This window comes from Bos javanicus, chromosome 1 (assembly GCF_032452875.1).
Source record: "Bos javanicus breed banteng chromosome 1, ARS-OSU_banteng_1.0, whole genome shotgun sequence".
NCBI lineage: Eukaryota > Metazoa > Chordata > Mammalia > Artiodactyla > Bovidae > Bos > Bos javanicus.
Genome location: NC_083868.1, coordinates 130,713,767 through 130,739,731, shown reverse-complemented (window position 1 = coordinate 130,739,731; position 25,965 = coordinate 130,713,767). Strand labels below are relative to the sequence as shown.

Sequence of the window (25,965 nt, the reverse complement as noted above, 5' to 3'; positions counted from 1 at the left end):
CATAGATCCACTAGAGCTCATGGAGGGCTGGGGAATTCCCTTGTAAGCCAAGGCCACATAGGGTTGCAAAGAGTCTGACATGACAGCGACTTTTACTTTCACCTTTAACTTGGTAATATTCCCATGTATGCCATGCACCTCTGCCTTAGGATAATCTGGGTTCCACATTTTCCCCCTGACCCTCTAGGCTGACCCCTTCTCTCCCCCAGGCCATAGGGATCTCCTGTCCCAAAACAGGGGCCTCACATGCTATTCCAACAGATCTTCATCTGCCCCTATGAGAGCTCCAATGTCAGAGACAAAAAGCTTATCAAAAGCATGTAGTGATGAAGACACCAGCAGAGGGTACATAGCACCTAGCCCACAGACCTCAAATGTGGTCAGTTTGGGGTACAGCATTTTTTATATGCTTTAATTCTGTAGTTAAAGGTACAAACCAGTCCCCTTGAAGAGCAGGGAAAGAGAGATGACTCCACTCTGAGAATTCAGTCCGTTACTAATATTCCTCCTGGCCAGACGCAATGTCTGTGTATCTTTCTCTCAGAGCAGATTCAACAAGCTATGCCACAGGGCATATTTGCTGAGCTATGGTGAGGAATCTCCAAGAACCATGAGGTAGAACAACTTCAGACCCCACTTGTCATTGCTCTTATACCTGGAAAGACGTAAAGATCCTTTGCAGGGACTAGGACTGGCTGTCCATCATTATTAACTCTACAGCACAGTACTAGGGTTGTTGAAAGACACCTTGGAGAATGTGTTTTATTGTATTTGGCTTTCCAGCCCCACATCTGAGAAGCTATCCAGTGCTTTGTTAGACTTCACGTGGGTCAGAGAGCTACTGTGGCAGTGGCCACTGCCAACTCCTTCCCAGGTGACCTGAAAATTGTTTCTCTGGATTTGATTCCAAACTTTTTCCTACCTCCAAGAAGCAACAGTTAGACCCAGACATGGAACAACAGACTGGTTCCAAACTGGAAAAGGAGTATGTCAAGGCTGTATATTGTCACCCTGCTTATTTAACTTATATGCAGAGTACATCATGAAAAATGCCAGGCTGGATGAAGCACAAGCTGGAATCAAGATTCCTGGGAGAAATATCAATAACCTCAAATACAGAGATGACACCACCCTTACGGCAGAAAGTGAATAAGAACTAAAGAGCCTCTTGATGAAAGTGAAAGAGGAGAGTGAAAAAGCTGGCTTAAAACTCAACATTCAGAAAACAAAGATCATGGCATCCGGTCCCATCACTTCATGGAAAATAGATGGGAAAGCAATGGAAACAGTGACAGACTTTATTTTCTTGGGCTCCAAAATCACTGCAGATCGTGACTGCAGCCATGAAATTAAAACACTTAACTCTTTGGAAGAAAAGCTATGACCAACCTAGACAGCGTATTAAAAAGCAGAGACTACTTTGCCAACAAAGGTCCGTCTAGTGAAAGCTATGGTTTTTCCAGTAGAGTTGGACTATAAAGAAAGCTGAGCACTGAAGAATTGTTGCTTTTGAACTGTGGTGTTGGAGAAGACTCTTGAGAGTCCCTTGGACAGCAAGGAGATCCAACCAGTCAATTCTAAAGGAAACGAATCCTGAATATTCATTGGAAGGACTGATGTTGAAGCTGAAACTCCAATACTTTGGCCACCTGATGCGAAGAACTGACTCACTGGAAAAGACCCTGATGCTGGGAAAGATTGAAGGTGGGAAGAGAAGGAGGTGACAGAGGTTGAGATGGTTGTATGGCATCACTGATTCAATGGACATGAGTTTGAGCAAGCTCCAGGAGTTGGTGATGGACAGGGAGGCCTGGTGTGCCACAGTCCATGGGGTTGCAGAGTCGGACACAACTGAGCAACTGAACTGAACAGAATCACATTTTAATCCTCATTTTGGTTAGTGTATTCACTACAGTGCTCCTTTTATCCCTGCATAGATGTCTCAGTACGCTCAAGGCTACAATTGCAGTTAGATCCTTTTGCTCATTCATGTAACCTCTCAGGGCACTCTTTGGAGTTTGAAACCTAAATTCATTCACATTCTGACTTTGCATCATTTTTACCCACTTGCTCCCCGACTGATACCTTAATGGAAAAGGTAGATCAGACACTTAAGTAGTGTGCTCTCTGGAACCCTAGGAGGGTTCCGCTATGATGAGTTTAGTTACAAATCTGGGCCTCCTACTGCAGACATGTTGATAGACTATGACCAATAGTCTGAAGGGAATATACTTCCAGATAGTTCTACTACTTGATATCCTAAATCAGGAGCGAGGTTTTCCATCTACCTTAAAGCTCCCCTCTATCCCCGAAGTGTTAGCCATCACACCCCCCAGGAAACTTGAAAGAAAGTTCAAAGCTCCACTCTATGTCTCAGTGACTGACCACTAGCACAGTTCTCCAGTGTTCTCTGGTCTGAGCCAGAACATTTTCTGCTCGAATTAATGTCCACTTCCCAGTTGATAATAGAACTCCCACTCTTAAGAATGGGCGTTTTTCCTACTTACCTTTTGTACTTATTTCACTCTGTTTGCCTTAGCCCTATGACTTGTGTCATTCCTAAAGTGCTCTTACTGACATAGATTCAAGTGCCATAGCACTCATTAAATAGTTGATTGTACTTGCTTATTCAACACTATAAGTTTATTGGGAACAAGGGCTCTCTCTCCTCCATCACTGTATCTTCAAGTTTTAAAACCATGCCTAGCACTCAGGGGGCACGCAGATATTTGCTGAATAGATAAATGTGGGCATGTAAATAGGAGCTGTGTCCTGTTTGCCCTTCCTTGCCTGCTCCCTGATTTTGTCCCCCTGTCCTGCACTATCTCCATTCTCTTCTAACCAACCTGGCTCCCCATGTCATTTCTGAACATCACTGCAGTTTTGCCCAGACAGACTTATACGATTTTTATTTCCCTAACTTCAAAGAATTGGAAGTAAAATAATTATTGTTGTATCCCCTCATTTTCCTGAAGGCCCAGAGAGGTCAAGCGAGTTGCTCAGACGCAGGAATGGATCTGTATGTCTACATGACTACTACACCTGTCCTGTGCCTTGGCAGATTTCCATCTTTGGTGGGATGTGGCCGATAAATATTGTCCAGGAGCCTCTAACACGTCTGTGTTTACTGTGCCCAGGTTTCTTAAGCAGCAGAGCCAGTCTAATAGTATTTCTCAGGTCTTGGAGCGTAATCAGGTGTCCCTGCCCCTGCGCCTTTCCCAGCCCTCAACACTTTATTTTCTGGTAATGTGATTACACTCAATACAGGGAACTGTTTCTCCCAAGTTATCCCTTCTTATTCTTAAGTAGGAATTATTTCCCAAGTCATGGAGGAGCTTTGGGACTTCTGCATCTAGCTGTTCAGTGCCCAGAGTTTTGCCCCAACTTTTAATCTCCTTCCCGTGCCGAAGGCCCATGGTATGGCCTTGCCTTTGTCAAGAACAATGGCTAGTGCTTGATTGAAGGGACCTGTCAGTCAAGCAGTCTTTGACAGTTGCTGTAGCACAGAAGATTAGATAACTTGGGAAAGGCTGTAATCCCAAAGAAATAATAATAAGGTCCTAATAAGTTTATTGGAGTGAGATCAGTAAGAGAATGAATAAAAGGTGTAGAGTGCAAAATCACTTGATTGGGTGTTCAGGAAGAGATGAAATCAGAATTAACAAATGTAGCGCCTGGGTGATGGGGAGAATAATAACACCTTTAACAGAGTGACAGAGACAGACATGAGGAACGAGCACATTTAGGAGGGAAGATAACTCAGTGTGGGACATAATGGGTTAGATTTCATGGAAACTGAGTTTGCATTGAGCAGGCAGTTAGGAATATGAAGCTAAAGTTCAGGAAAAGGAAGTATCCATATCAAGCTGATTTCAAAGTCACAGCCTTTTCATTTATGTAGAGTGAGGATGAACAGAGCTTTGGGATGCATGTCCATTTAAGGAAGGGAAGGGGTGAAAAGTCTAAAGTTTGGGCACTTACGTCTTTTAAATAGAAGTGGGAATGGGAAGTGGGGCAGACGTAGGAAGGGGACTCAGTGGGGTAGAGCAGAGTAAAGATTGAAGAAGAGGAGTGGAGAAGCGAGAAGGGCTTTGAGCTGGAAGTACCCAGCCTCAACAGGAGTGAAGAAAAGTATGGAGACATGTTAATGAGAAGAAGGAAGTTGAGGCAACTTGTGTCCCAGAAAGAAAGCAGTGTCCCTGGAGAATGAGGTGAGCACAGAAGGGCTGAGGGTATGAGGGAGAATAGAAGCACTAGAAGGAGGAGATAAACATTGTGAGAAAAACGGTGTCTCCTGCAGCGGAGTGCGAGGCTCGTGGGCCCACCGTGAGCCAGGGTGGCATGCCCTGGGACCAGGCAGGCAGGGTTGGTGGGTTTTTTATTCTAATATCAGCAGGGTTTTTTGTTTGTTTATTTTTAATTGGAGGAAAATTGCTTTACAATGTTCTTGGTTTCTGCCATACAACAGCAAGAATCAGCCATTAAGTATACATAAGTTGCCTCCCTCCTGAGCCTCTCTCTCCTCCCCGCATTCCACCCCTCTCAGCCATCACAGAGTGCCAGGCTGGGGTCCCTGTGCTATACAGCAGCTTCCCACTAGTAATCTGTTTTACACATAATAGAATGTATATGTCATTGTTACTTTTTCCATTCGTCCCACCCACTCCTTTCCTCGCTGTGTCTGCAAGTCTGTTCTCTACATCTGCATCTCTACTGCTTCCCTGCATATAGTTTTCATCAGTACCATTTTTCTAGATTCCATATTTATGTGTTAATATACAGTATTTGTTTTTGTCTTTCTGATTTATTTCACTCTGTATAACAGGCTCTAGGCTCATCCACCTCACTACCACTGACTCAAATTTGTTCCTTTTTATGGCTGAGTAATATTCTATTGTATATATGTACCATATCTTCTTTATCCATTCATCTTTCTGTGAACATCTAAGTTGCTTCCATGTCCTAGCTATTGTAAATAGTCAGCATTTTGGGATCTGCAACAGAACTGAGTGGTGGGAGGACAGTGGAAAGGAGTCTAATTAATATGTGGAGTATCTGAGCATGACATCCAGGTCAAAGAGAAGATATATGAGGGTCAGGTTGATAGACAGTGAGAAGGGTGGTGTTCAGGGGCTGGAGATGACAGGGAGGACAGAGGGCGGATGTGCACAAAGGTAAGGATGAGATGAGGTCTGATCTAGGCTGAGAAATAGATCAACATGTAAGTTTTCATCAGCCACTTTGGAACCTGCAAATCATTACTTTTTTTTTCTTTTTTAAAATGAGCATTCCTCCTGCCCTATGACTGCAGTGTGGTTGCCTGTTCTTAATAGTCAATGGTCTTTCTCCCAGGCACCGTTCATTTCAATTCTTCTCGTCCCGTTTGGCTTGAACATCCTGAGATTTCCCATCCTGTCCTGTTCTGAGGTCAGGCTTCTAACGCCTCTCATTTTAGCCTAGGTCAGTGGCGCTCAACCTTGCTGCACACTGGATTCTGAGGAGCTTTCTAAAAACATACGGGTGCCTGGGCCCAGCACAGAGAATCCGATTTAATTGGCCTGGGAATTTGTTAAACTCCACAGGTGATCTTTGTACGTGTTTGCCCAACCGGGTGTTCTCCCGGGTGAAAATAATGACTCCAGTTGTGTTGCCCGCACTGGGAGCTACCTGATGAGCACAGACCCACCCCTTCTCTAACCATGGCAGTATTACAAGTGTGGCTGCGCATGAGGACTCCAGAGTCTGATGCCTGGATTCCTATCTCAGCTCTGTGATGCTAGGCAAACTCTCAGTTATCTAGAATCCTCAATTTCCTAATGTGCTGATGGGGAATAATAATGCCTACAAAAGGCTTAATTCTCAGAATGTAACATACTTACTAGCACAATGCCTGCCACATAGAAGTGCTCAACAAATAGTAGTTGTTTTTGTTAATATTTGTGTTGTGATTGCATTAGCTTTTTTTCTAATATGCTGTTTTTTCATAGGACCACACAAATTAATTTCTTCCACATACTATTTTGTGCCTCTACATTGGAAAATCATAGGCTTTCTTTTTCCTAAATTTAAAAAATAATAAAGCTTCATGACTGTAATGATTACAAGTAGCAGGACTTAGTGCTACAATGAAAGTTGGCAAAGATTACTTTTCTAAATATTTAGCTTAGTTTCAGTTTGCTTGGTAAGAGAGTGGCCACAGGATGGCTCTGTCAGAAACCCACAGATTTCTTAAGGACTGAGTGTGGACCATGATTTTTCGAGAAATTCACTCTGGCAGGAACCTGCCCAATGGTAGTTCAGTTATATCTTGCTTTTTCTCAAAACTATTTATGCAACACCACCACAATATTTATCACATGTAATTATTGTTTTAAGTGTCTTTAAAAATAAAAAAAACATAATCTACCCTTTACGCCTACCATTCTGCCTGGCAGTTCCTTGGTGGGGTAGTCACACCTTTCTGATCAGCTGTCTGCCCCCACTGCAAAGTGATTGTTCCAGAGGCCAAAACTCTTGCTAAAAACAGCATTAAGCGTAAAATGGACATTAACATACTTGCATTTACAAGCAGTGAAGTTTGTCATCTTCGTGTTGTTATTTATGCAGCATTAACCTTTTTCTCCAGATCATTGACACTGAAAATATGATGGACCGAATTGTGACTGGCTTGTCTGAGTCTAGTGTCAAGGTGCGGTTAGCTGCCGTCAGGTATGAGCTTTAAATGGCCTGAATAAAAATCCTTTGCCATGTGTTTAACCTTTTTCCTTTCCGGACCTTCACCGAGTAAGCACAGAATCCAAATGTTACTTGACAGTATTCTCAGGTGAATTCATACAGTGTGTAACACTATTTAACAGAGAAACTAGCTTGAAAAGCCCATGAAGTCCTGAAGTAGTTGAATTAACGCTGTGTGTAGATAAACTTGAAATGTATATTAGTAATTGTGCAATGCCCAGCAGTGTGTTTTAAAAGGAAAAGTTTTGGCTTCTTGTGAAGCTAATTTTGATTATTCTTTGTAGATGTTTGCACAGTTTATCTAGATCTGTGCAGCAGCTTCGAACCAGTTTCCAGGATCATGCCGTGTGGAAACCTTTAATGAAGGTAAGAAGAAAACATCAAGTCCACACCTATTCCCGCAGAGCCATTAGTGGGCAAGGTAGCTGACAGCTCTCCCTGACTTAGGAGTGTGTCTGATTTTTATGTTAAAGCGTTGTGAACATTTACCTCCTCCGATCTATGTTCTAAGCCTCTTTAGAACAGGCGGACTGTGTTTCTGAGGTCAGCATCTCGTGTGACAAGGGAAGTCCACACCTGGCTTTCTTGCATTAAATAAAACTTCAGTTATTCATCGGATCTTCCTCCGTGACTAGTATTACACTTTAGACTTAGATCCGGAGTCATCTTTGTGATTTTTAGTTGTTAAAAAAGAAAGGAATCAGCCATTTACAGATATAACCTGTTCTTAGTCTTTTGGCACTCCCTTAATATTTTTAAAAAGTTGTTACTTCCTGCCTCTCCATTCCAGAAAGACTTCTTTGTTAAGACCTAAAGGTCTTTCCTTTGAGGGTACACACACAAAAAAGGGTGGTTTAGGTGAAAGAATTATCTGAATTGAGACTTAGAATATGTATCAGGTTTCTGCTAATAATGTTATCCCTCATACATTACAGAACCACAGGTCACTGTGGTCTCACCATCTTTTTTCTTTTTTTTTTTTTTTAAGCAACTGTATACTTTGCGTTTGATCTGCAGATTTTTTTTGTCTAAGTTTTTTGCTTTTTGTTTTGCTTTTTAGTACCTACTGTGAAAGCCTCCGGGCACAGTAAGTCTACCAAAAATTTGTATTACAGAGCTCTTGCCCTCAGCTTAAAGCCTCAGTTACAGTAGAGGCTTCTGTGTGGTAGACTTAGTCAGAATAGTCGGGGGAGGCTTCTGTCAGATTATAAAGTGACTTTGAAGGCAGAAGGAAGGCAGGAGGATTTCCTAGAGAGGAATAGCCTGAAGAGCAGAAACATTACGTGTGGTGTGTGAAGGAGGACTGAGCCGCCTTCAGGACTGTGGTGGAGGGTGCGCCGTGGGCACCGGGTGGAAGGCGGGCACCAGCTGGAAGGGTTGGGCCAGTGCCTTCCCCAGGAAAGGGAGTTTACTGTTGCCACTCTTTCTTGTTCTTAGATTGCACCTTTTTTTGTAGAAGCTTCATCTTAGTTTATTGATTCTGTCCATTCAAGATTTTTTTTTAAGTGCTCTACTATTTCCCAAAATAGCTTCCAGATATTTTCTCTGGAGCTATTGCTCATTGCTCATTCTGATTGCTCAGCTTAGTACCCCTCTATCATATGAATCAGAAGTGGTTTCTGACTAGTTCTGCCTGGGCACAAGTTGGGTGAGCAGTCTAAAAGGATTTGTGCACTTGGGTACATGTGGGTATAATTACCATCAAACTATTACTGTTTTGAACATTTAAAGTATAGTATTAAATCCCTGAAAGTAAATGAGTGATTTATTTCAGGTACTTTTAGGTTTTTTTTAGTTCAGAGATTGCTTGCATGTCTGTTGATTCTTTTCCCCCTTTTTCTTGTCTGTTGTTTTTAAATGTTGATTAGCAAACTATAGAAGAGTAGGCATTCAGTTTTAACTAAAACTTTCATTTGTGGATTATTTTTTGTTCTTATTTTGGTGAAATTCTATTTGGTCAGTGTTGGATGTCAGCTTCTAAATTTCGTATGTTATATCTGATACTGTACTGAGTAAATGCTTTCAAGAATTTCTTGAATTTTTCTAGCATGTCTTCTGTTTTATCATTTAGTGTTATCTAATTTGAGAATAAAACTTGGTAAAAGCACATGAATCTCTGTAAAACAAATAATATTTTTTAAAATGAATCATAAAAGTAAAGCAACTTTGTGAAACAAGTAGTAACTATTTATTAATGGTTCTTTTTTACAAAATACACATTTTGAAAGTCATTTTTTTTTCTTAACAAGGCACAGAACGTCCCTTCCTCCCAAAATACACTACCCTGAATTCATATTATTGTAAATTCCTGAACACATAGACAAGAAACAAAGCAACTTTTTAAAGCCTTGTTTGGCATTCACTTATTTCAACCAATGATTCTAAGTAGTATAATTTTGGAAAATCATTATTTCTCTTAATTCATAAGCGTTCTTTGAGTGCCCACTTTGTGCAGTGCCACTTAGGCCTGGATAAATTATAGATATTATTATAGATTATTCTTTCAAAAAGCTTTAGTTTGTAAGTAGGAAAGGAGATTGGCAGGGCTGCACAAAGAATTTGAATAGTGGACAGTAATACGGGCCCTAAGAGAGGTCACAGACAATAGCAGTGGACTCAGGAAGATAGAATGACTTCTTTTTGGAAGGGCTTCTGGAAGAAGATGACTTTAAAGCATGGATAGAGATGTAGGAAGGACATGGCAAGGGAAGGGAAGGGTGAACAGAGTCTTAGAGTAGATTATGGCGAACACAGAGATTGGCCAGCATAGTATATGAGATTTGATCTTTATCACCCAGCTAACAATTCACAGGAGACTTAAAACACAGTATTTTAGGAGAATTGCTTCGATTTTGTAATTCTTGTTTGTTCTTAACATGGGAACTTCAGACTTGATTTAGCTGAAGAAAGCAGATAATCATTTAACTCTCCAAATTTTTTCTTTTTTTTAATGATCCATTTTCATTTTGTGTAACTAGAACTCCTAGGATTCCTTTTGGGGTCATAAGCCTGATCCTGGTCTGATTCCAAGTGCAAAGGATTTCTTTGAAGTGGATATGGCATATAACTGGTGGTGCTTATGAAGCCTTCTCTCTTTGAATCTAGAAGGAAGGGGTTCTAATAATAGCTAACAGCAATTAACCTTTGTCATCATGCTGTGTTGTTTTCTCTAAGTTCAGCAAGAGTCCATGATAGTTTGCTGTATAACTTGTATGAGTCTGATATTGTGTCTGATAGCAATTATGGCAAGGAGTTACCTTCTTTAAAACCTTATTTTTATGTAGCCATTACTGTGTGATAGTTTCTGCTCTAAAATCTTTTTATATATTAATTTTCATACAAATCCCTGAAGCAGACTCTGTTATTATCCTCATTTTACAGGCAAGGAATTCAGAAACTTATTACGTAATTGAACTGAAATTTGCATTCAGGCATTCTGCGTTCTTACGTCCATGCTATGCCACTTCCCTTATTCAGCAAATGACATTTAATCTTAAATATTCCCATCAAGGAAGTGTTGCGAAGTCTCAGACAGGTTAAGAAATGTGTTTATGTTCACGCGTCTAATAAGTGGAGGAGTGACGGTCAGGACCATGTGATTCCAGTCCTGAGAACCAATTCTTCACCTTGCTCTTCCTGTGTCATAGTTTGATCCATCCACATTCCTGTTCAGACAGGTCCTTCCAGAAGCAATGGAAAGGCTCAGGCCCTCGGGCAGTTCTGTGGTTTCCTAAGTGCCTGATGTGGTGGAATCAATTGGGTTAACTTGCCTCAGAGCAGTTCTCTGGTCTTCAAACCAGAGCACCCCATCCTAACTCGTGTCTGTCTCCTTTTCCATGTAGCAGTGAGCTGTAGTTCTCCAGCAAGACAGACCTGAGGGCCTTGGTCAGTCATCATGACAGCACTAGGTGAAGTCTCACTCAGTGTCAGGTGGATCTTTCCTCTCTCTCCAAGATGAGAAATCAGATTAAAAGATAAATTGTTTTTGTTCTCATTTATTCTGATGATCTCACCTGCACGATTGCAAACTATTAATAGTATCCTTTTTTTTTAATTCCATAGGTTTTACAAAATGCACCAGATGAAATCCTAGTAGTAGCATCGTCCATGCTATGTAATCTCCTTCTTGAATTTTCTCCAAGCAAAGAGGTTAGTGTTGATTATCTCTTCCTAGATGACTTCTGCCCAGTCTAGAGCTTAGTTAAATAATTTTCACAGTAGTTGACATTAAAATTTGAGGCTCGGGGTTTAACACTACTTCTGAATTGTTTGGATGTTTAGATGTTGGGGGGCATTAAATTAATTTTAAAATATAGCTGTCATTCCCTGTTAGCCCTTCTCTGCCTGGCATATGCAGCTTATTTCAAAGATATTATAGCTTATAGTCAATCTGAACTGTCTAAAATTGTAAATATAGAAAATAATTACACAAGTAATAGACTATTTTCAAATTATATTTACTAAAGAATAAATTAAGACCCAATTTTGTAAACCAAGATTACATGGCATTGCAAGGAGATAACTGCTGGCACTGAAAAGTAATCTTTTTTTTTTTTTAAGCTTTATTTTGAAAAGTAATCTTTTTAATGTTAATGGTACTTATTTAGGGAGGGTTTACATTTGGGATTTTTTTTCCCCCTTATATGCATTTTATACATTGTTTGTGCATGCATTGTTTTTATGATAGAGAAAATGGAAATAAATTTTAATAAAGGGAAGAGGTTACCTGATAGAATTAGTTTTACAGTGTTGAAATGTCTCTGGTCTGCCTAGTCACGAGCTAGGTTTGGACACCATCCGTTACTAAGTGCATTTAGTGTCCCATTTTGGTGAATTTCTTTCCTGCACTGTAATACTTCAGACTTTTGACTGGTGTTTAGGAAGACATTAGTAATGAGGTGGTGGTTCAGAGACCGTCATTCAGCAAGCGGAAATCTTGGGACAAAGTGGGAGAGACTGGTAGTTGTTCTGAAAGAAGGGGAGGCAGGATAGGACACCAGAGCACCTATCTCTGCTGAGGATGATGTGGTTGCAGTCAGTGTGACACTTTTAATCATCCTGAACAGCTACCTTCAGAATATTTAGCTAGAAAGGAAGGTAGATGGGCTCTGGTGTAGAGTCATTAACATGATTGATTTTTTAGTATTAAAAGTAAACTGGATTCTTAACTGGAAGGGAAGGAAATGGTATAAGCATTTATTGGGCTAGTTGACACAACTGGAATATGGACTAGTTTTAATAAAAGTATTGTTTTACTATCAGTTTTTCTGAATTTGGTAACTGTTCTATGGTTATCTAAGAGAATATCCTTGATCTTAGGAAATACTCATTGAGGTATTCAGGGTAAAGTGGCATGATGTTTTCATTCTACTTTTAAATGGTTCAGAAAAAGGGTAAATAATGTGGATATGGGTGTGTAGAATGCAAGATATGATGATAAGTATGGCAGCATGTTAAAAATTGGTGAGTCTGGAAAAAGAATATATGGAAGTTCCTTAAATTGGTCTTGCTACCTTGTAAGTTTAAACTTATTTTAAAATAAAAAGTTTTTTTTTAACTGTACAGTTTGTACTAGTAAAGTGTATTTTTCTTCAAATATGTCATCTTGAAAGGCACTGACCTTTGTCTTGGTATGCAAGTCTGAATTGCTTAAGACATTTCTAGAACCCACTTCAAAAATAGACCTTTCAAGCATTCGCTGGTGATGGTAAATCAGTCCTCTAAGGTTTGAATTTTTTAGAAACTATCAAAACCTATTTTCAGCCAAATACCATAAATAAAGCAAGTCGTCAGACTAACACATGCTATTTTAGGTATAAAATGTATCACATTTAATACCTAAAATATTTGACTAAATATTTATACCTATACTTGACTATAAAAGTACAAGACTATTTTGCTTGTATAATTGATAGGTAGTCCTGAAAGTAGTTCCAAAAGCTGAATTCTGCAGCACATTGATGAATAAGGTTAACAATTTGGAAGGAAGTTAGTTCTGTTCTAAACCAACCATGTCACTTCGTAGTCACAGTTTGTGAAGAACACTGGCACACATGCTGCCGCAGAGCAGGGAGTGGCTGTCTCAGAGGAGGGCAGGGAGCGTGTGGAACTAGGTAACAGATCACAAGGGCAAGAGTGAACGTACACAGAAGTGGGCTATCTCCTGAGTCTTTCAGGACTACAGGGAAAAAGGAGACAACAGGCTTTACTTTGGCTTTTGGATCTGTGACAGTCATTGTCCCTACACTTGCCCTTCTCAAGGTGATTTTTGTAGCCACCTCACTCCCTGCCTTGTGAAGGTTGCTTGGAATTGGTAACAGGAGGAAAGAAATCGTAGGCAGAGTGCCAGGCTGTGTATATTATATACACTTCATTTACAAACCTGTCTTTAAAACTGTTTTTTCTCCTTTCCAATCACAGCCAATTTTAGAATCAGGAGCTGTAGAGCTGCTTTGTGGACTAACCCAAAGTGAAAATCCTGCTTTACGAGTGAATGGAATTTGGGCTTTAATGGTATGTTTCACAAAGAGGAGAAAGCAGTTACTGAAGTTAAAACTAAAGAATGTTTTATTTGGAGTGTCTGAAATTTTCTTTTTTTAAAATCTTAACTCTTTTGGCTCAGTTTTATGAAGACCTAGGACCTAAAAGATTTCATTCACCTTTCAGATTTGAATATAAGCAAGTTTCATGGCCACTGTGTTCCTTGGTTCTCCTATTTATTAAGAAAAGTAGAATTTGGGGGAAAAAGTTTTCTTCATCATGAACTCATTGATATCTGTGTAGAGCTACGTACTTTGCAGGGTGGTTTTGTGTCTCCTTTAAAACGTCTTTGTGAAGTAAGCTAGAGTATACGTATTTTACAGATGAGAAAACTAAGCACAGAGTGGTTGAACAGCTTGCCCAAGGTAAGAGAGTTAGGTATACATGCTCAATAATTTCTTAGCAGTTTCTAGTGAATAACTTGTAATAATCTGAATTCTAAAACTGTGTAACTATGAAGTCAGAAAACCATTTTTCCTTAAAATTTTTTCAAATAAAATCTATTGAAATTGAAAATCATAATTCTACATGAGTTTTTTAAACATAATTATAGCAGTTAATAATTCAATCCAATATGCCAGAAACTAAGCTAAGAGTTTATATTTTCTATCTGTAATTTTTATTTTACATTATATTGGTATTGATTCACCTTGCAATTGAGAAAATGGAATTTAGAGGGTAAATGAATCATCTAAGGCCTCACAGCTAATATATGCTAGAAACGGGTTCTGGGCCTGTCCCCGGCCCATGTTCATCCTCTGGTACTGTGCTGTGTCTGCTGTCTTTTCACCCAAATTTTGGGATGGAAATAATCGTCTTTCAGGAAAGCACTGAATGTATCAGATTCAGTTATTTTTCTTCTTAACTTAACAGCTTTTGGACTTCTCTTTCTTGAAACTCTTTCCCAGGAATTTTTTTCCCCCTCACTTTGTACTCAGCCTCCTTTTCAAGCTTTTTCTCGAGACACTCCCCCAAATTTCGTTTCCCAGTTTCCACTTCCCTTTACACTATAGTTTCAGGGACTTCATCTGCGCTCATGGTTTCAGCTCCCGTCACAGAAGAGGTTGCTTTGGAATATGCATATCCAGGTAGACTTGTTCCCTGTTTCCCAGGTTGTCACTTCAGTGGCTAATGGGACTTCATTTGAGGGCTCTCTGACAAGTACAGTTTTAATGCTGAAAACTAAACTTAGCCCACTCTTCAAATTCATATTAACTGTCTTATTCTCATCAGTCTCCTTATTACCAGCTGTTATGTTCTCATTCACAGAGTATAAAACCTTGGAATTCTCTTTGGCCTGGGTTTCTTGACACCCAACCCAGTACTCTTTTTGCTCTGACATGTTGCCTATATTCGGAATTTCATCTTTCATATGTCTTGGATCCTTCATTTCAAAAAGTTCCTGGAGGGCAATAACCACATATTATATTAAGTCTCTAGTTTACAAGAGATTTTTAAACCAGAAGTTGATTTATGAATTATTTGGAATTTGCCTTTTTTTTTCCCTTCAGACATGTTATAGCTTCAGGTTAAGCTAGGGTAATCTATAATATGTCCAGAAAGGAGAAAAAGGAGCAAAATAGCTCCTGGCCATCTGGGGCTGCTGGTCTTGGGTACATCTCTCCCCTCCGCCCCCGAGAACCTCCTGCATGGTTTGGCCAGCCATATCAGCAGTACCAGAGAACTGTGAATGCAGTAGGTGATTTGTGCCAGTAAAGTTAACAAAACCCGCTGTTTATTTCATGCATAATAGAGGAGTAGCTTTAAGTCTTTCTCAAAGTACTTGTCACAGTATAGTTGTTAGCAGTCATTTTGTTATTGAAGTACACGGAAAGCAACTTGATAGCCAGAAGGGTATTCTCGAAAATAATAACCAAGCTCATAGATACAGAGAACAGATTGGTGGTTCCAGAGGTGGGGGTGGGGGTGGGAGAAATGGGTGAACTGTTTTGTTTTTGTAGTTTAAATAAATTGAACTAAATAAATGAAAATTTAAAAATTATAATAGTAGGTTTTGTATTTATTTGAGAAGTCTTAAGACATGAAGATGCCATGTCAGAAAGTGGTCGTATTTCTCATTGAGGAGTATGTATAGGAGTGACAGTTAACTTTTCTCTTGACAGACAGAATTATAGGTGATTAACAGGAATTATAAAAATAATGTGGCTTATCCTTAAGGATTTTCTGCAGATTCTGTTTATACTTGAAAATTATTAGAATTACTATTAAAATATAATTTAATAAAGCAAATGTAGACGTGATTCTTGAAACTTCTTTAATCCTTCCAGAATATGGCATTTCAGGCTGAACAAAAAATAAAAGCAGATATTTTGCGAAGCTTGAGTACTGAACAGCTCTTCCGGTTATTATCAGATTCAGATTTGAATGTGCTGATGAAGACATTGGGACTTCTTAGAAACCTACTCTCTACTCGCCCTGTAAGTAAAATCACCCGAGTTTCCAGATTAACTAGCCTGGCATATACATTACAGAGCACTGCCCTGCCTCTCTGCTCCCATCAACATCTGCCCAGAAGTTATGATCCAAGGCATGCCCCTTGCCAAAGAAGCCAGGAGTTAATATTTAGACCTGTCACCTTCCTAGATGTTCTGGAGCTGCTTCACCATGTGGCCTCCACTCCTGCATGCCTGTCCTGTCTCCCCCTCTTGGTCCTACATGCTAGATGGGAGCCTGCCTTTGTTGCTTTATTCTGACTTGGTTTGCCAGCCAGAATGGGTTTTCTCATCTGCCTAAATCTCTTATCTCTGGGGCCTGAGCTTCTGTCCCTTGGTAGACTCCTCAGTGCCATCTCCTTGCCCACATTGACTGGACTGACCTCTAGAGGTGTCAGCCTGGAGAGCAGTGGGCATATGTCAGAGCAGGAGAGGCTGAGCCTTGTTGTGGGGTCTTTCTTGCTGTTCTCTAATGTTCCCCAAACAGCAGGGTCAGTGGCCTTCAGGCAGATAAACATGGGTGGTTCCCTTCTGTGTGCATCACTTTTGTTCTGAGTCCTTTCTGTACATTTGTGCCCCAAAAGCGTATTAGTAAATCTACACCATATTTTCCAGGTCCCTGGCTTCTCCTCCCCAATCCATTTTTTAGCTTCCTTACTATTTAGTATCTTTGGGCTCAAGAATCCTCAGTGATTGCAGTTCTATATTCTGTCAGGCCAAGTGTCTGCTATCTTCATCTTGAAGTCATCAACAGCAAAAAATTGAAGGCAAAATATAGCTTCACAACATAATACAGGCACACCTTGGAGATACTGCTGGTTTTGGTTTCCAGACCACTGCAATAAAACAAGTCACAAGAATTTTTTTGATTTCCCAGTGCATGTAAAAGTTATATTTACACTGTGCTATAGTCTGTTAAGCATTATGTCTTAAGAAGAAAATGTATTGTTAACATGCCCTAATTAAAAAATAATGCTGTTGGAAAAATGGCACCAATAGACTTGCTCCACACGGTTACCACAAACCTTCAATTTTTTTTTTATTAAAAAAAAAAAAACACAATATATTGTCAGCATGCAATAAATTGACTTGAATTTGAGCAAACTCTGGGAGATAATGGAGGACAGAGAAGCCTGGACTGCTGCAGTCCATGAGGTTGCAAAGAGTTGGACACAACGACTGAACAGCAACAACATACTTGTAAACAGGGCTCTGTGGCCTCTGGTCCTATACTCATGGTGTTCTCTATGAAGCAATTGTGTACTGCCCTGTAATGTTTAACTTTTGGAAGCCTTCTGTTCTTTCCTATTGTCTTTTTCTTTGTTCTCCAGATGATAATTGTGGATTTCCCATTGTTTTGCAGCACATAGACAAAATAATGAGCACTCACGGAAAGCAAATTATGCAAGCCGTCACTCTTATTTTGGAAGGGGAGCATAACATTGAAGTCAAAGAGCAGGTATGTGTTCCCCCTTGTTTTTTTGAGGAATATCTTTTGAGTGTGAGTACCAAGAGGAATAGTAGTTAGGAACCTCCTGAGTCACTCTGTTGCAAAAGACGGTGCTGAGTTCAGAAGTGCTGTAGACACAGGAAGGGTCTGAAGGAAAAGACCCTCCACCATCCCCGAAACTCTTTTCAAGAATTCTTCCTCCTGGAATGGAAGAAGACATGAGCAGAGTCTATAGTTTTACCCTGTGTCATGCACTATATACAGTGTCTGTCACTATGGGGATGGACGCCTCTGACCATCTTAGAGTGAATCCTTTTCCCAGGATTCACATTTCTAGCCCTCCGTATCACTATGCTCTGAACCAAATTCCTGCAACTTCCTGATGAAAACCCCCTTATGCTGAAGACATCTTTTATTTCTTTACTCTCATACATCCTTCTTCCTTATTTCTATCTCATACCCCTTCTTTCTGTTGTGTTTCAACAGGGCAAGTTTAGGATAGACATAAAAGTACAGAGGCTGTATGTTCATTAGGGAACAGTTTGGGAATTACTTTTCTCTAGTTCCTGGGGTTTATTACAAGATTTTTAACATAGTATATACGACATTTTGTCGTAAAAGAAAAAGTCACCTGCACACATATTTTTAACTCAAGATCTGAGATAATGGTAATGTTCAACTTGCTGACTTAAATGTTGGCTCTGTGGGTGTGTTCATTTCACAGTTCATTGAGCTGTACACTTACATGTATGGAAGAAACTTGCCCAAGATCATCTGTGGAGAGTTGGGCCCACTTCCTTACCCTCTGTGTTCCTGAGTTAAAGCAATTCATCAGGCTTCAGAAGAGCAGTCCAGGAGGCAAGAGTAGTAGGACTGGGGAGCTCTGTTGGAATTTGTGAGCAAAGAAGGTGATAGATTTGACAAAGTGATTTTAGACAGACATTTTAGGTGATTCTTATTGAAATTCAGTAACGAACAACTATGTTTTGTGATGAACAAAATTTGAACACAGAAAAACTATGATTTTGTAGGAATCACTGAAGTTAGGGTAAATGAGATTCATTTCTAGAACACAATAAAGACGCAGTGGTCAAAATAAGCTATTCTACATGGAGAGCATAGAAATTTGTCTGTGAAGAAGCTCACCTAGATGGAATTCCACTAACTTGAAAAGTGAAGCAAGGTAGAAAGGTGAGGCAAGATTCGGATGGGAGCAAAAGAAAAGACCAACAACAATAAGGTGTTTTGGTAGAATCCAGTGATACCTACTCACACAGGTTTGGGTAATGGGAAGTGTGGGTGACTATGGGGAGGCTTAAACTGCCTGCTTTTTAGCTAGATGTTTAATTCTTCTCAAAAGAATCAAAGATACATTCTCTTTTTATATTTTATTGAGGTATATGAATATACAATAAGGTACATATATTTAAAGCATACAGTGTGATAAGTTGACATATGTATATGCCATGAAACAATCACTGTGATCAAGATAGTGAACATATCTGACCTTAAAACAGGAACACAAGAAGTGTTCCATTCTAACCTCTCCTATTGAGCATCATACTAAAACTGCATTATCCATTTCAGGGGTTTAGCACACTTGTTTCTACAAAGGGCAAGGTAAATATTTTAAGTTGGCAGGCTATACAGTCTCTGTAGCAACTTCTTAACTGCGATGTTGTAACCTGAATTCAGGTATAAACATTATGTAAGCAAGTAGATGTGGCTGTCTTCCAGTAAAACTTTATTTACCAAAACAGGTATTGGGTTGGGTTGGATTCAGCCTACAGGCCATAATTTGCCGATTACTACTCTGTATCATTGATTTCCAGTTGTTCACATGAAAGCTTGGATGTGTGTATGTGTTGCTTTTATCTCTGCTCCCTAGCTCATGTGTTAAATAGGCTTGGCCCAAGAACTAACTTAGTCTCTTTAAGATTTGGTTTCTTGTCTCCATCAGAATACTCACAGTAGGAGTGTGTGGGCTTGAGAGCAGAACTGTAGCTCACTCTGCCATGCTGGACAAGCCTGAGGATGCATGGGTGTATTCTTACCTGCAAGAAGGGGAATCACTTACCTATCTTGCTGGCCTAGTCTATTCTGAGGGCTGTTTCCTGAAATCCTCCCTTCTATCCCTTGTCCTAGTAGGTAAGAGAGAGGTAGTTCTTCCCTAGGTGAGTCTAAATTCTTGTCCATAGTTAAGAGTCCAATCCTGTTTTTCCTCTTTGCTGTCTCCTCAGTCCTGAAAAATTCAAGGGTGTTGTGCCTGTCAACACTTCTGACAGACACACCATGTACCAGATTTCAGGTCACTGAAATCTGACATCTTCCTCAGGTCATCTCTCTCCCACTTGTGGGGCATATCAGGGTCTCCTCATTATGATCTAAGCACCCTGGAATAATAGTCCCCCAATGCCTTGGATCATAAATGGTCCATTTTCTGTTTCCTGTATCCTAGGGACAACCTCAGTACTCACTCCTTAACAGTCTAATCACTGTGGTGTTGTTAACCCAGGAAAAATAAGATCATATACCCTTTAAGATATTTGAGGGTTTGGGCCATAGGAAGAAAACATCGTCTTCAATTAGCTATAACCTGTAAGCTTAACAAACTAAAGTCTAGCAAAGAAAAAGGTTAAAATTGGAGAAAATGTTTTTGAATTCAGATCCCATCCCCGCCTCTGGTCCCTTTTCTTTGAGAGATTCCTCACTGTGCTCGTGGACTTGGTGCCACTTCCTCCAAGAAACCTTCCCTGGCCCTTCCCTGCCCTTGTGTTGTCACACGGATGGACTTGGTGCTTTCTCAGTTCTGCTTTCATCTCAGTTGCACCACAGTGAAATGTAACTGTGTGTTTGCCTTTGGAGTTAGGGAGTTTGTCCTGTTCCTCTCTCAGCCTGTTGCCCAGTGGAGTGGGTGGAGTTCAGGCACATTACAGGTGCTTGGCCAGTGTTTGTGGAATTGCTGGGGCTGGCACTGGCTCAATATCCCTACCACAGGCCCTTCACCTTTACCTTAATCCCTGCTACCTGCTGGTTTGGCTGTGAGGATGTAACAGCTGACAAGAGTAGGCTCTTCTTCCAGTACCAAGGTGGGCACCGTCCTCAAGAGTGCCAGCTGGCACAGGCTCCCTCCACCCTGCACATTAGGCCAACCTGGACCAGCTTCTGCACACATTTTTCTTCCCTTTCTGTTCCTCTGGTGGGGTTCCAAAAAGTCAAGAGGTCCTCATCTCATGAGGCTAATGGACAGGGTCAGGTCTTTATCTAGAAGGTCATGGGCTTGGAAACAAGTAGCATCTAGAAGGAGGGGTAGGAGGAGTTATAACACCTACAAAGCTTCTACTCAAGAGACTACTGCTTTGAAGAAACCTTGTGGGTTAGTAGTAAGAGTGCCTTTTAAAAATGAAAATTTCAAGAAAATAATAATAAATTACATTTTCCCTTTGATTTATGTGATAACATGACCATGGCTGCCTTTGCCTAGCAGTGATGGTTTATGCCTAGAAAGAAGCCTCTGAAGCATTTGGGTTTTCGTCTACCTAAGGCAGACTTTTTTAGGTGTGGTTACTTTTCTGGGCAGTGACGTTAGGGGATAAGAAATCAGGGCATTCAGAGGGGAACATGTGAGAATCAGGAACATGTACTACAGGTGGGAAATTGCCCAGGTTCTTGAAAGAGCTTGAGTCTGGGGCCTTCAGAACTTTCCTGACCTCCTCCCGCCCTTTGTTCTTTTCCAGACACTGTGCATCTTAGCCAACATAGCAGATGGGACAACAGCAAAAGAACTTATTATGACCAATGATGACATCCTGCAGAAAATCAAGTATTATATGGTAGGCCTTTGTCCCTGCATGACTCTACACTAGCTGCACATTAGAAGGCGAGGACAGGTAGCGCTGCTAGCTTGAAATAAATTGTGCAGAAATTAAACAAAGGATACAGTCCTCTGTAACCAATCCCAGAAATCCTCTTCCATCCTGAAAACTGAAACAACACCAAGCCCTTGAGGCTTGTACCACTGGGCAGTATTCCCACTCATCACCCCATTTTTCACCCTGTCACCTGATTGCAGCCTTCTTACGCAGTGAAGAACTTGGGCCCTTGGCCTTCTCTCAGCGCCCCTAATCCTGTCTTCCCTCTCAAAGCTTCAATCCTGTGCAGATGAACCCTCTAGTCTCTGGTACCTCTGGCTCTTATTCTTTGACCAGTTTGTTTTCAATCATAATCTGCTACCTACCTGTAGACACCTCAGCTATGTACTGCCAAAGCCTTACCGGGATCTTGTCATCACCAGAAACTGCCCCTTGCCAAAATCTGGAAGTTAGACATGCTTCCTCTCTTCATTCTGTCAGTGTCTCCTGCTGCTGCTGCTGCTAAGTCGCTTCAGTCGTGTCTGACTCTGTGCGACCCCATAGACGGTAGCCCATCAGGCTCCCCCGTCCCTGGGATTCTCCAGGCAAGAACACTGGAGTGGGTTGCCATTTCCTTCTCCAATGCATGAAAGTGGAAAGTGAAAGTGAAGTCACTCAGTCGTGTCCGACTCTTAGCGACCCTGTGGACTGCAGCCTACCAGGCTCCTCTGTCCATGGGATTTTCCAGGCAAGAGTACTGGAATGGGGTGCTGTTGCCTTCTCCGCAGTGTCTCCTAGGGAAACCCTAACTGTGGATGAACCTGTCTTCTCTTTGTCTGCATGGTGGAGTTAACAACTATAGAGAAAGGCACAAAACCAGACGGACTGGTTTCTTGTTAAATGCACACCCACGTGTGCACTCAGCACTGCTTAGTGTCCCCTCTGCTTCTCCAGCATGCTGGCACCTCCATCCTCCACAAGAACAGGCTCTTACCTTCTCATTGTTTAGACCTCACCTTCTCTTTCCCTCATCACTCCTAGGGGCGACCTCACCTTTTTTTTTATGAGGGAAATAGAAGCCAAAGTCTTCAGTGGTTGCCTATTACACCTTGAATAAAATCCATCCTCCCCCCACCTTTTGCTGCCTGTGAAGTCCTGCATGACCTGGCTCATCTGTGCCCCCAGCTCCTTTCTTTCCCCTCATACCTTTGTTCACTAGTGTGGCCTCCTTTTGTTCTTCAGAGAGGCCGTGCAAGTTCTTTCCTGCCTCAGGACCATCACACATGCCCGCCCCTTTGCCTGGAGCACTCTGCTCTCCATTCCTTCATGGGGTTCCTTCTCGCCTGTTGGATCTTAGCTCAGCTGACACTTCCTTCTGGACTCTTGTCTGCGCAGGTTATTCTTTGTTACTGCATCCTATTCCCTTCAGAGCACTTAGCTCAATTATCACCCCTTATAGTTGTTTGTTAGTGAACCTACTGAGCATAAGCTTCACGAGGGCAATGATTGTGTCAGTTCTGTGTATAATTGTATATCTATCACCTGTAGAGTGCCTAGCCTTTAAGTATATGCTTGGTGTTTGATGAATAGAAAAGTACAACTTCAACCAGGAACTCCACTACCTTTCCAATACCAGATCCATGTAGGATCGCCATAATCTTTTAAAGGTTTCTCTGGACTTCCCACGCCCATCGAGGACACCTGTCTCTGCTGCTGTTCAGAGCCAGACTTCTCCAGAGCATCTTCTGAATGTGCTCCCTCCTTTCTCACCTCTAAATTCACTCCCAAGCCCACTTCATCTGGCCTCTGCCCCCATTGCTCAACTCAAATTGTTCTGGTTAACGCCACCATTGATTCCATGATGCCAAGTCCAAGGGCTAGTTTTCTTTCCTCATCTTACCTCATTCACAGCAGATTTCAACTCAGCTGGCGGTTTCCTCCTCCTGGAAACATTTTTTTCCCCTGGCTTCCATGACATTATGCCTCCCTTCTTAGTCCTGGACCCTCTTCTCTTTTCTTCCTTGTATGGTCCTGAGATTGATGGTTCAGTGCCTCTGTTGCATAGCGGAGGGAGCTTGCAAAGACTGTTGTTTGGCCCCTTTTCTCACGAGATTCTGATTTAATAGTTCTGGGGTGTAGCCTGGGCATCAGTGTTTTTTTTAACCAACTCCCAGGTGGTTCTTATGTTTGACCAGAGTTGAGAACCATTGGTTTAGGGAGCCTTATCCACTCCCATGGCTTTGACTGTCATCTCTGTTCTTTGTTTGGTTTCTGGGCTCCAGTTCAGTAGTCAGTTCTGATAGATTAGTCATTATAGTTTTTACACTGTCATTATAGTATTACAGTCATTATAGTATTTACATTGATACCAAGCAATGCAAAACACAACATGGCCTTCAAAAGCCTTGACAAGAAGCTACTCCGATGGTGTCTACAGTTTTACAAATGCCGGTTCTTTCTTCATGAGGGGAGCAAGATCCAAGGGCCACATGGAGGGTATACCTCCAGCCTAGACCTCTCGTCAGAGCTCAGGACTCACATATCCTCCTGCCTCCTCCGCATCTCCATGTGGCTGTCTGAAGCCTCTTGACATTGATGCTTAAAAATCAGTTCTTAAGTATCTCCCCTAAACCTGAATTTCCCTCTCCTGACCGTTTCTATCTCGGTACAGTGGCACTGCCATCTACCCTGTTGCTCACCTCTAGGAGTCAATTTTGATTTCTCCAGCTCCTTCACCTCATTAATCCGGTTTGTCAGTAGGTCCTGTTAGCCTTCCCCAAGACCGATCTGTATGCTGTTGACTTTTTTCTGTCACCACAACCCTCACCCTTCAGGCCACAGCTACTCGTGCCCTGTGGACCATGATAGCCTCCTAGACACCTCTGCACTGTCATTCCAATCCCTTCAGCCTGGATGATCTTCTAAAAATGTAAATCAGATGTTGTCCCTCCACTGCTTAAATCCTTCAGGGCTTCCTGTCAACTCAGTGAAATCCATCCTTACTCTGGCCTACAGGGGCCCACAGTTAGCCATGCCTGCTTCTCCACATTTTACTCTGCTTTTCCTTCTCAATATGCACAGCTTTACAATTTCTTCTTACCGCAAACCCTTTCAGGAACTTTTCCTTCTTCTTGGTGCCTCTTGATCTTTGTATACCTGGCACCTTCCTATTTTTTATTCTTCCTCTGCATAAGTATTGCCTCCTTTAAAGAGATCTTTTCTGTACGTTTCACTTAAAATTAGTGAAAACTTCACCCTTCAGTTTTCTCTATCAAGCAATTTGTTTTCTCAAAAAAAAATTCATTGAGTGAATGCTGGATGTAAATACTTAGTGTTGCAATATAAATAAGTTTGTTTATTCAACAAATACTCATTCATGGCCTGATGCTGGGAGTAGATGGTGCATTTTATTCTGTTTTGTCTTAGTGGAGCCCAAACTGGACAGCTCTGTAAAAGCCTTGGCAGGTAGGAGGGAAAAAGAATCACCAGCCGTAGAATTCTAATGAAGGAAACCATATCCTTTATCTCTGCTTAGTTCAGATACAGTTTTACGTGGCAAGAAGAGTCTGTCCCAGCCTTCAAGAAACTGTTGAGCATATATTATGTCATGGTATTTCCCAGATATGCATGAGTTATTTAAGTGTACTGAGAACTTTATTTTTTTAATTGACCAATTGAAAAATCACCTGTATGAATTTCCCTGGCGGTCCAGTGGTTACCAGTGGTTAGGACTCCATGTGTTCAATGCAGGTTGCAGATCTGACCTCCGGTCAGGGAACTAACATCCCACATACCACGTGGTGCAGCCAAAAACATCATCTGTAAAGATGTTTAGGGTCCTCTTTCATTTAAGAAAAAGCACTCTATCTGGATAAATAATAACAAGCAAAAATGGTTGTACTTTCAGTACATTATTAAGAGAAATAAATGAGACTGCGTTTAGAAGAATAAGGAGACTCCTTAATAATAGTAGAGACTCAGTCAAGTTTTTTATGCTGTTCCTAAAGAAGCAAGCAATTTGAATCAGATAATCAGTAGCCAAAGGGATAAATATTAAGTGCACATCCATCCAGTTTATTGGCCCTGAACGCTTCCTTATGTAGACAGAGAATAGTCAAAAGCATAGACTTGTCCTAAGCCAGTGTTCCTGTGTGTATGGGTTGAGTTTTGCAGACTGCACCTGTGGCCCTTGAGGTGTTTTGCTTGGCCAGCCCGAGGGTCTCTAAAATTTGAGTATGGAGTCCTGGCAGCCTTCACTCCCCAGTGTACCAGATTTCCCACCACTCTCTGTTGTCTTTAGCCCAACCTGTTCACCCATTAGCACTAACTTTGTACCCCTTGAGACATTTGGATTTGAGGCCCCTGCTTCAGACTTTTAGGCTATTGGAATTGTCTGTGGTATGTTACAAAAAATTACCTCAAATGAGAGTACCTCCTTTTTTTTTTTCTGTTTCTGCATCAAATAGGGTCATTCACATGTCAAATTGCAGCTTGCCGCAATGTTTTGTATATCAAACCTTGTATGGAATGAAGAGGAAGGTAAGAGATTGGTGAGATTTGTTCTAAAAAAAAATTATGGAGAAGAAGGTGTCAAACAGGAATGGCATCAACTGCCTCAAAATCCTGGGTAGAGGCACCACTCATTGGGCCCCAAGCACCCAACAAAGTCTCCTAGGTATGAATGAGAATCTGCTGGCCTAGCTAACATGGAGTCCCCACCTTGGAGTCAGCACTGTTCCGGAGTACTGAGCGTGGGGATTGGAGGAGACCCTAGAGAAGTGACAGCCCTTGCCCTTGAGAGCTGAGGAGGAGGATGGTGAGATGCACTTGAAGAAGATGAGAGGTGAGGGTGGGCGGGAGGGCTGACCTTTCACTGTGTGCAGGGGGAGCACACGGAAGGACCACAGGCAGGTAAGCTCGGGGGAGAAGAGGGTGG

At 41.3% G+C, this 25,965-nt stretch overlaps 1 protein-coding gene and 1 long non-coding RNA gene across 8 annotated transcripts in view; one reads left to right on the top strand and one right to left on the bottom strand.

The window, feature by feature from the left end:
- The window catches only part of ARMC8 (armadillo repeat containing 8), a 108,827-nt gene that overhangs the window by 75,191 nt on the left and 7,671 nt on the right, over positions 1-25,965 (top strand). For 3 of the 5 annotated variants that reach the window (XM_061420710.1, XM_061420699.1, XM_061420681.1), the window contains 9 exons: positions 6,626-6,708; positions 7,020-7,101; positions 10,798-10,884; positions 13,156-13,248; positions 13,599-13,640; positions 15,564-15,713; positions 17,092-17,187; positions 20,916-21,011; positions 25,496-25,568. In XM_061420710.1, coding sequence (XP_061276694.1) covers positions 6,626-6,708; positions 7,020-7,101; positions 10,798-10,884; positions 13,156-13,248; positions 13,599-13,640; positions 15,564-15,713; positions 17,092-17,187; positions 20,916-21,011; positions 25,496-25,568 — 802 coding nt within the window. The remainder of the gene's footprint in view (positions 1-6,625; positions 6,709-7,019; positions 7,102-10,797; positions 10,885-13,155; positions 13,249-13,598; positions 13,641-15,563; positions 15,714-17,091; positions 17,188-20,915; positions 21,012-25,495; positions 25,569-25,965) is intronic. The other 2 variants (XM_061420721.1, XM_061420689.1) reach the window with 1 other exon arrangement.
- Positions 15,707-20,298, bottom strand: LOC133249833 (uncharacterized). 3 transcript variants are annotated; one of them, XR_009737116.1, is made up of 3 exons: positions 19,256-20,298; positions 17,924-18,061; positions 15,707-16,564 (listed from the first exon to the last, which is right to left on the bottom strand). It is a non-coding gene; the product is annotated as an uncharacterized LOC133249833 (long non-coding RNA). The 3 variants fall into 3 exon arrangements; XR_009737114.1 differs by lacking the exon at positions 15,707-16,564 and adding an exon at positions 17,181-17,379; XR_009737118.1 differs by lacking the exon at positions 15,707-16,564 and adding an exon at positions 17,181-17,379 and having other exon boundaries at positions 17,981-18,061.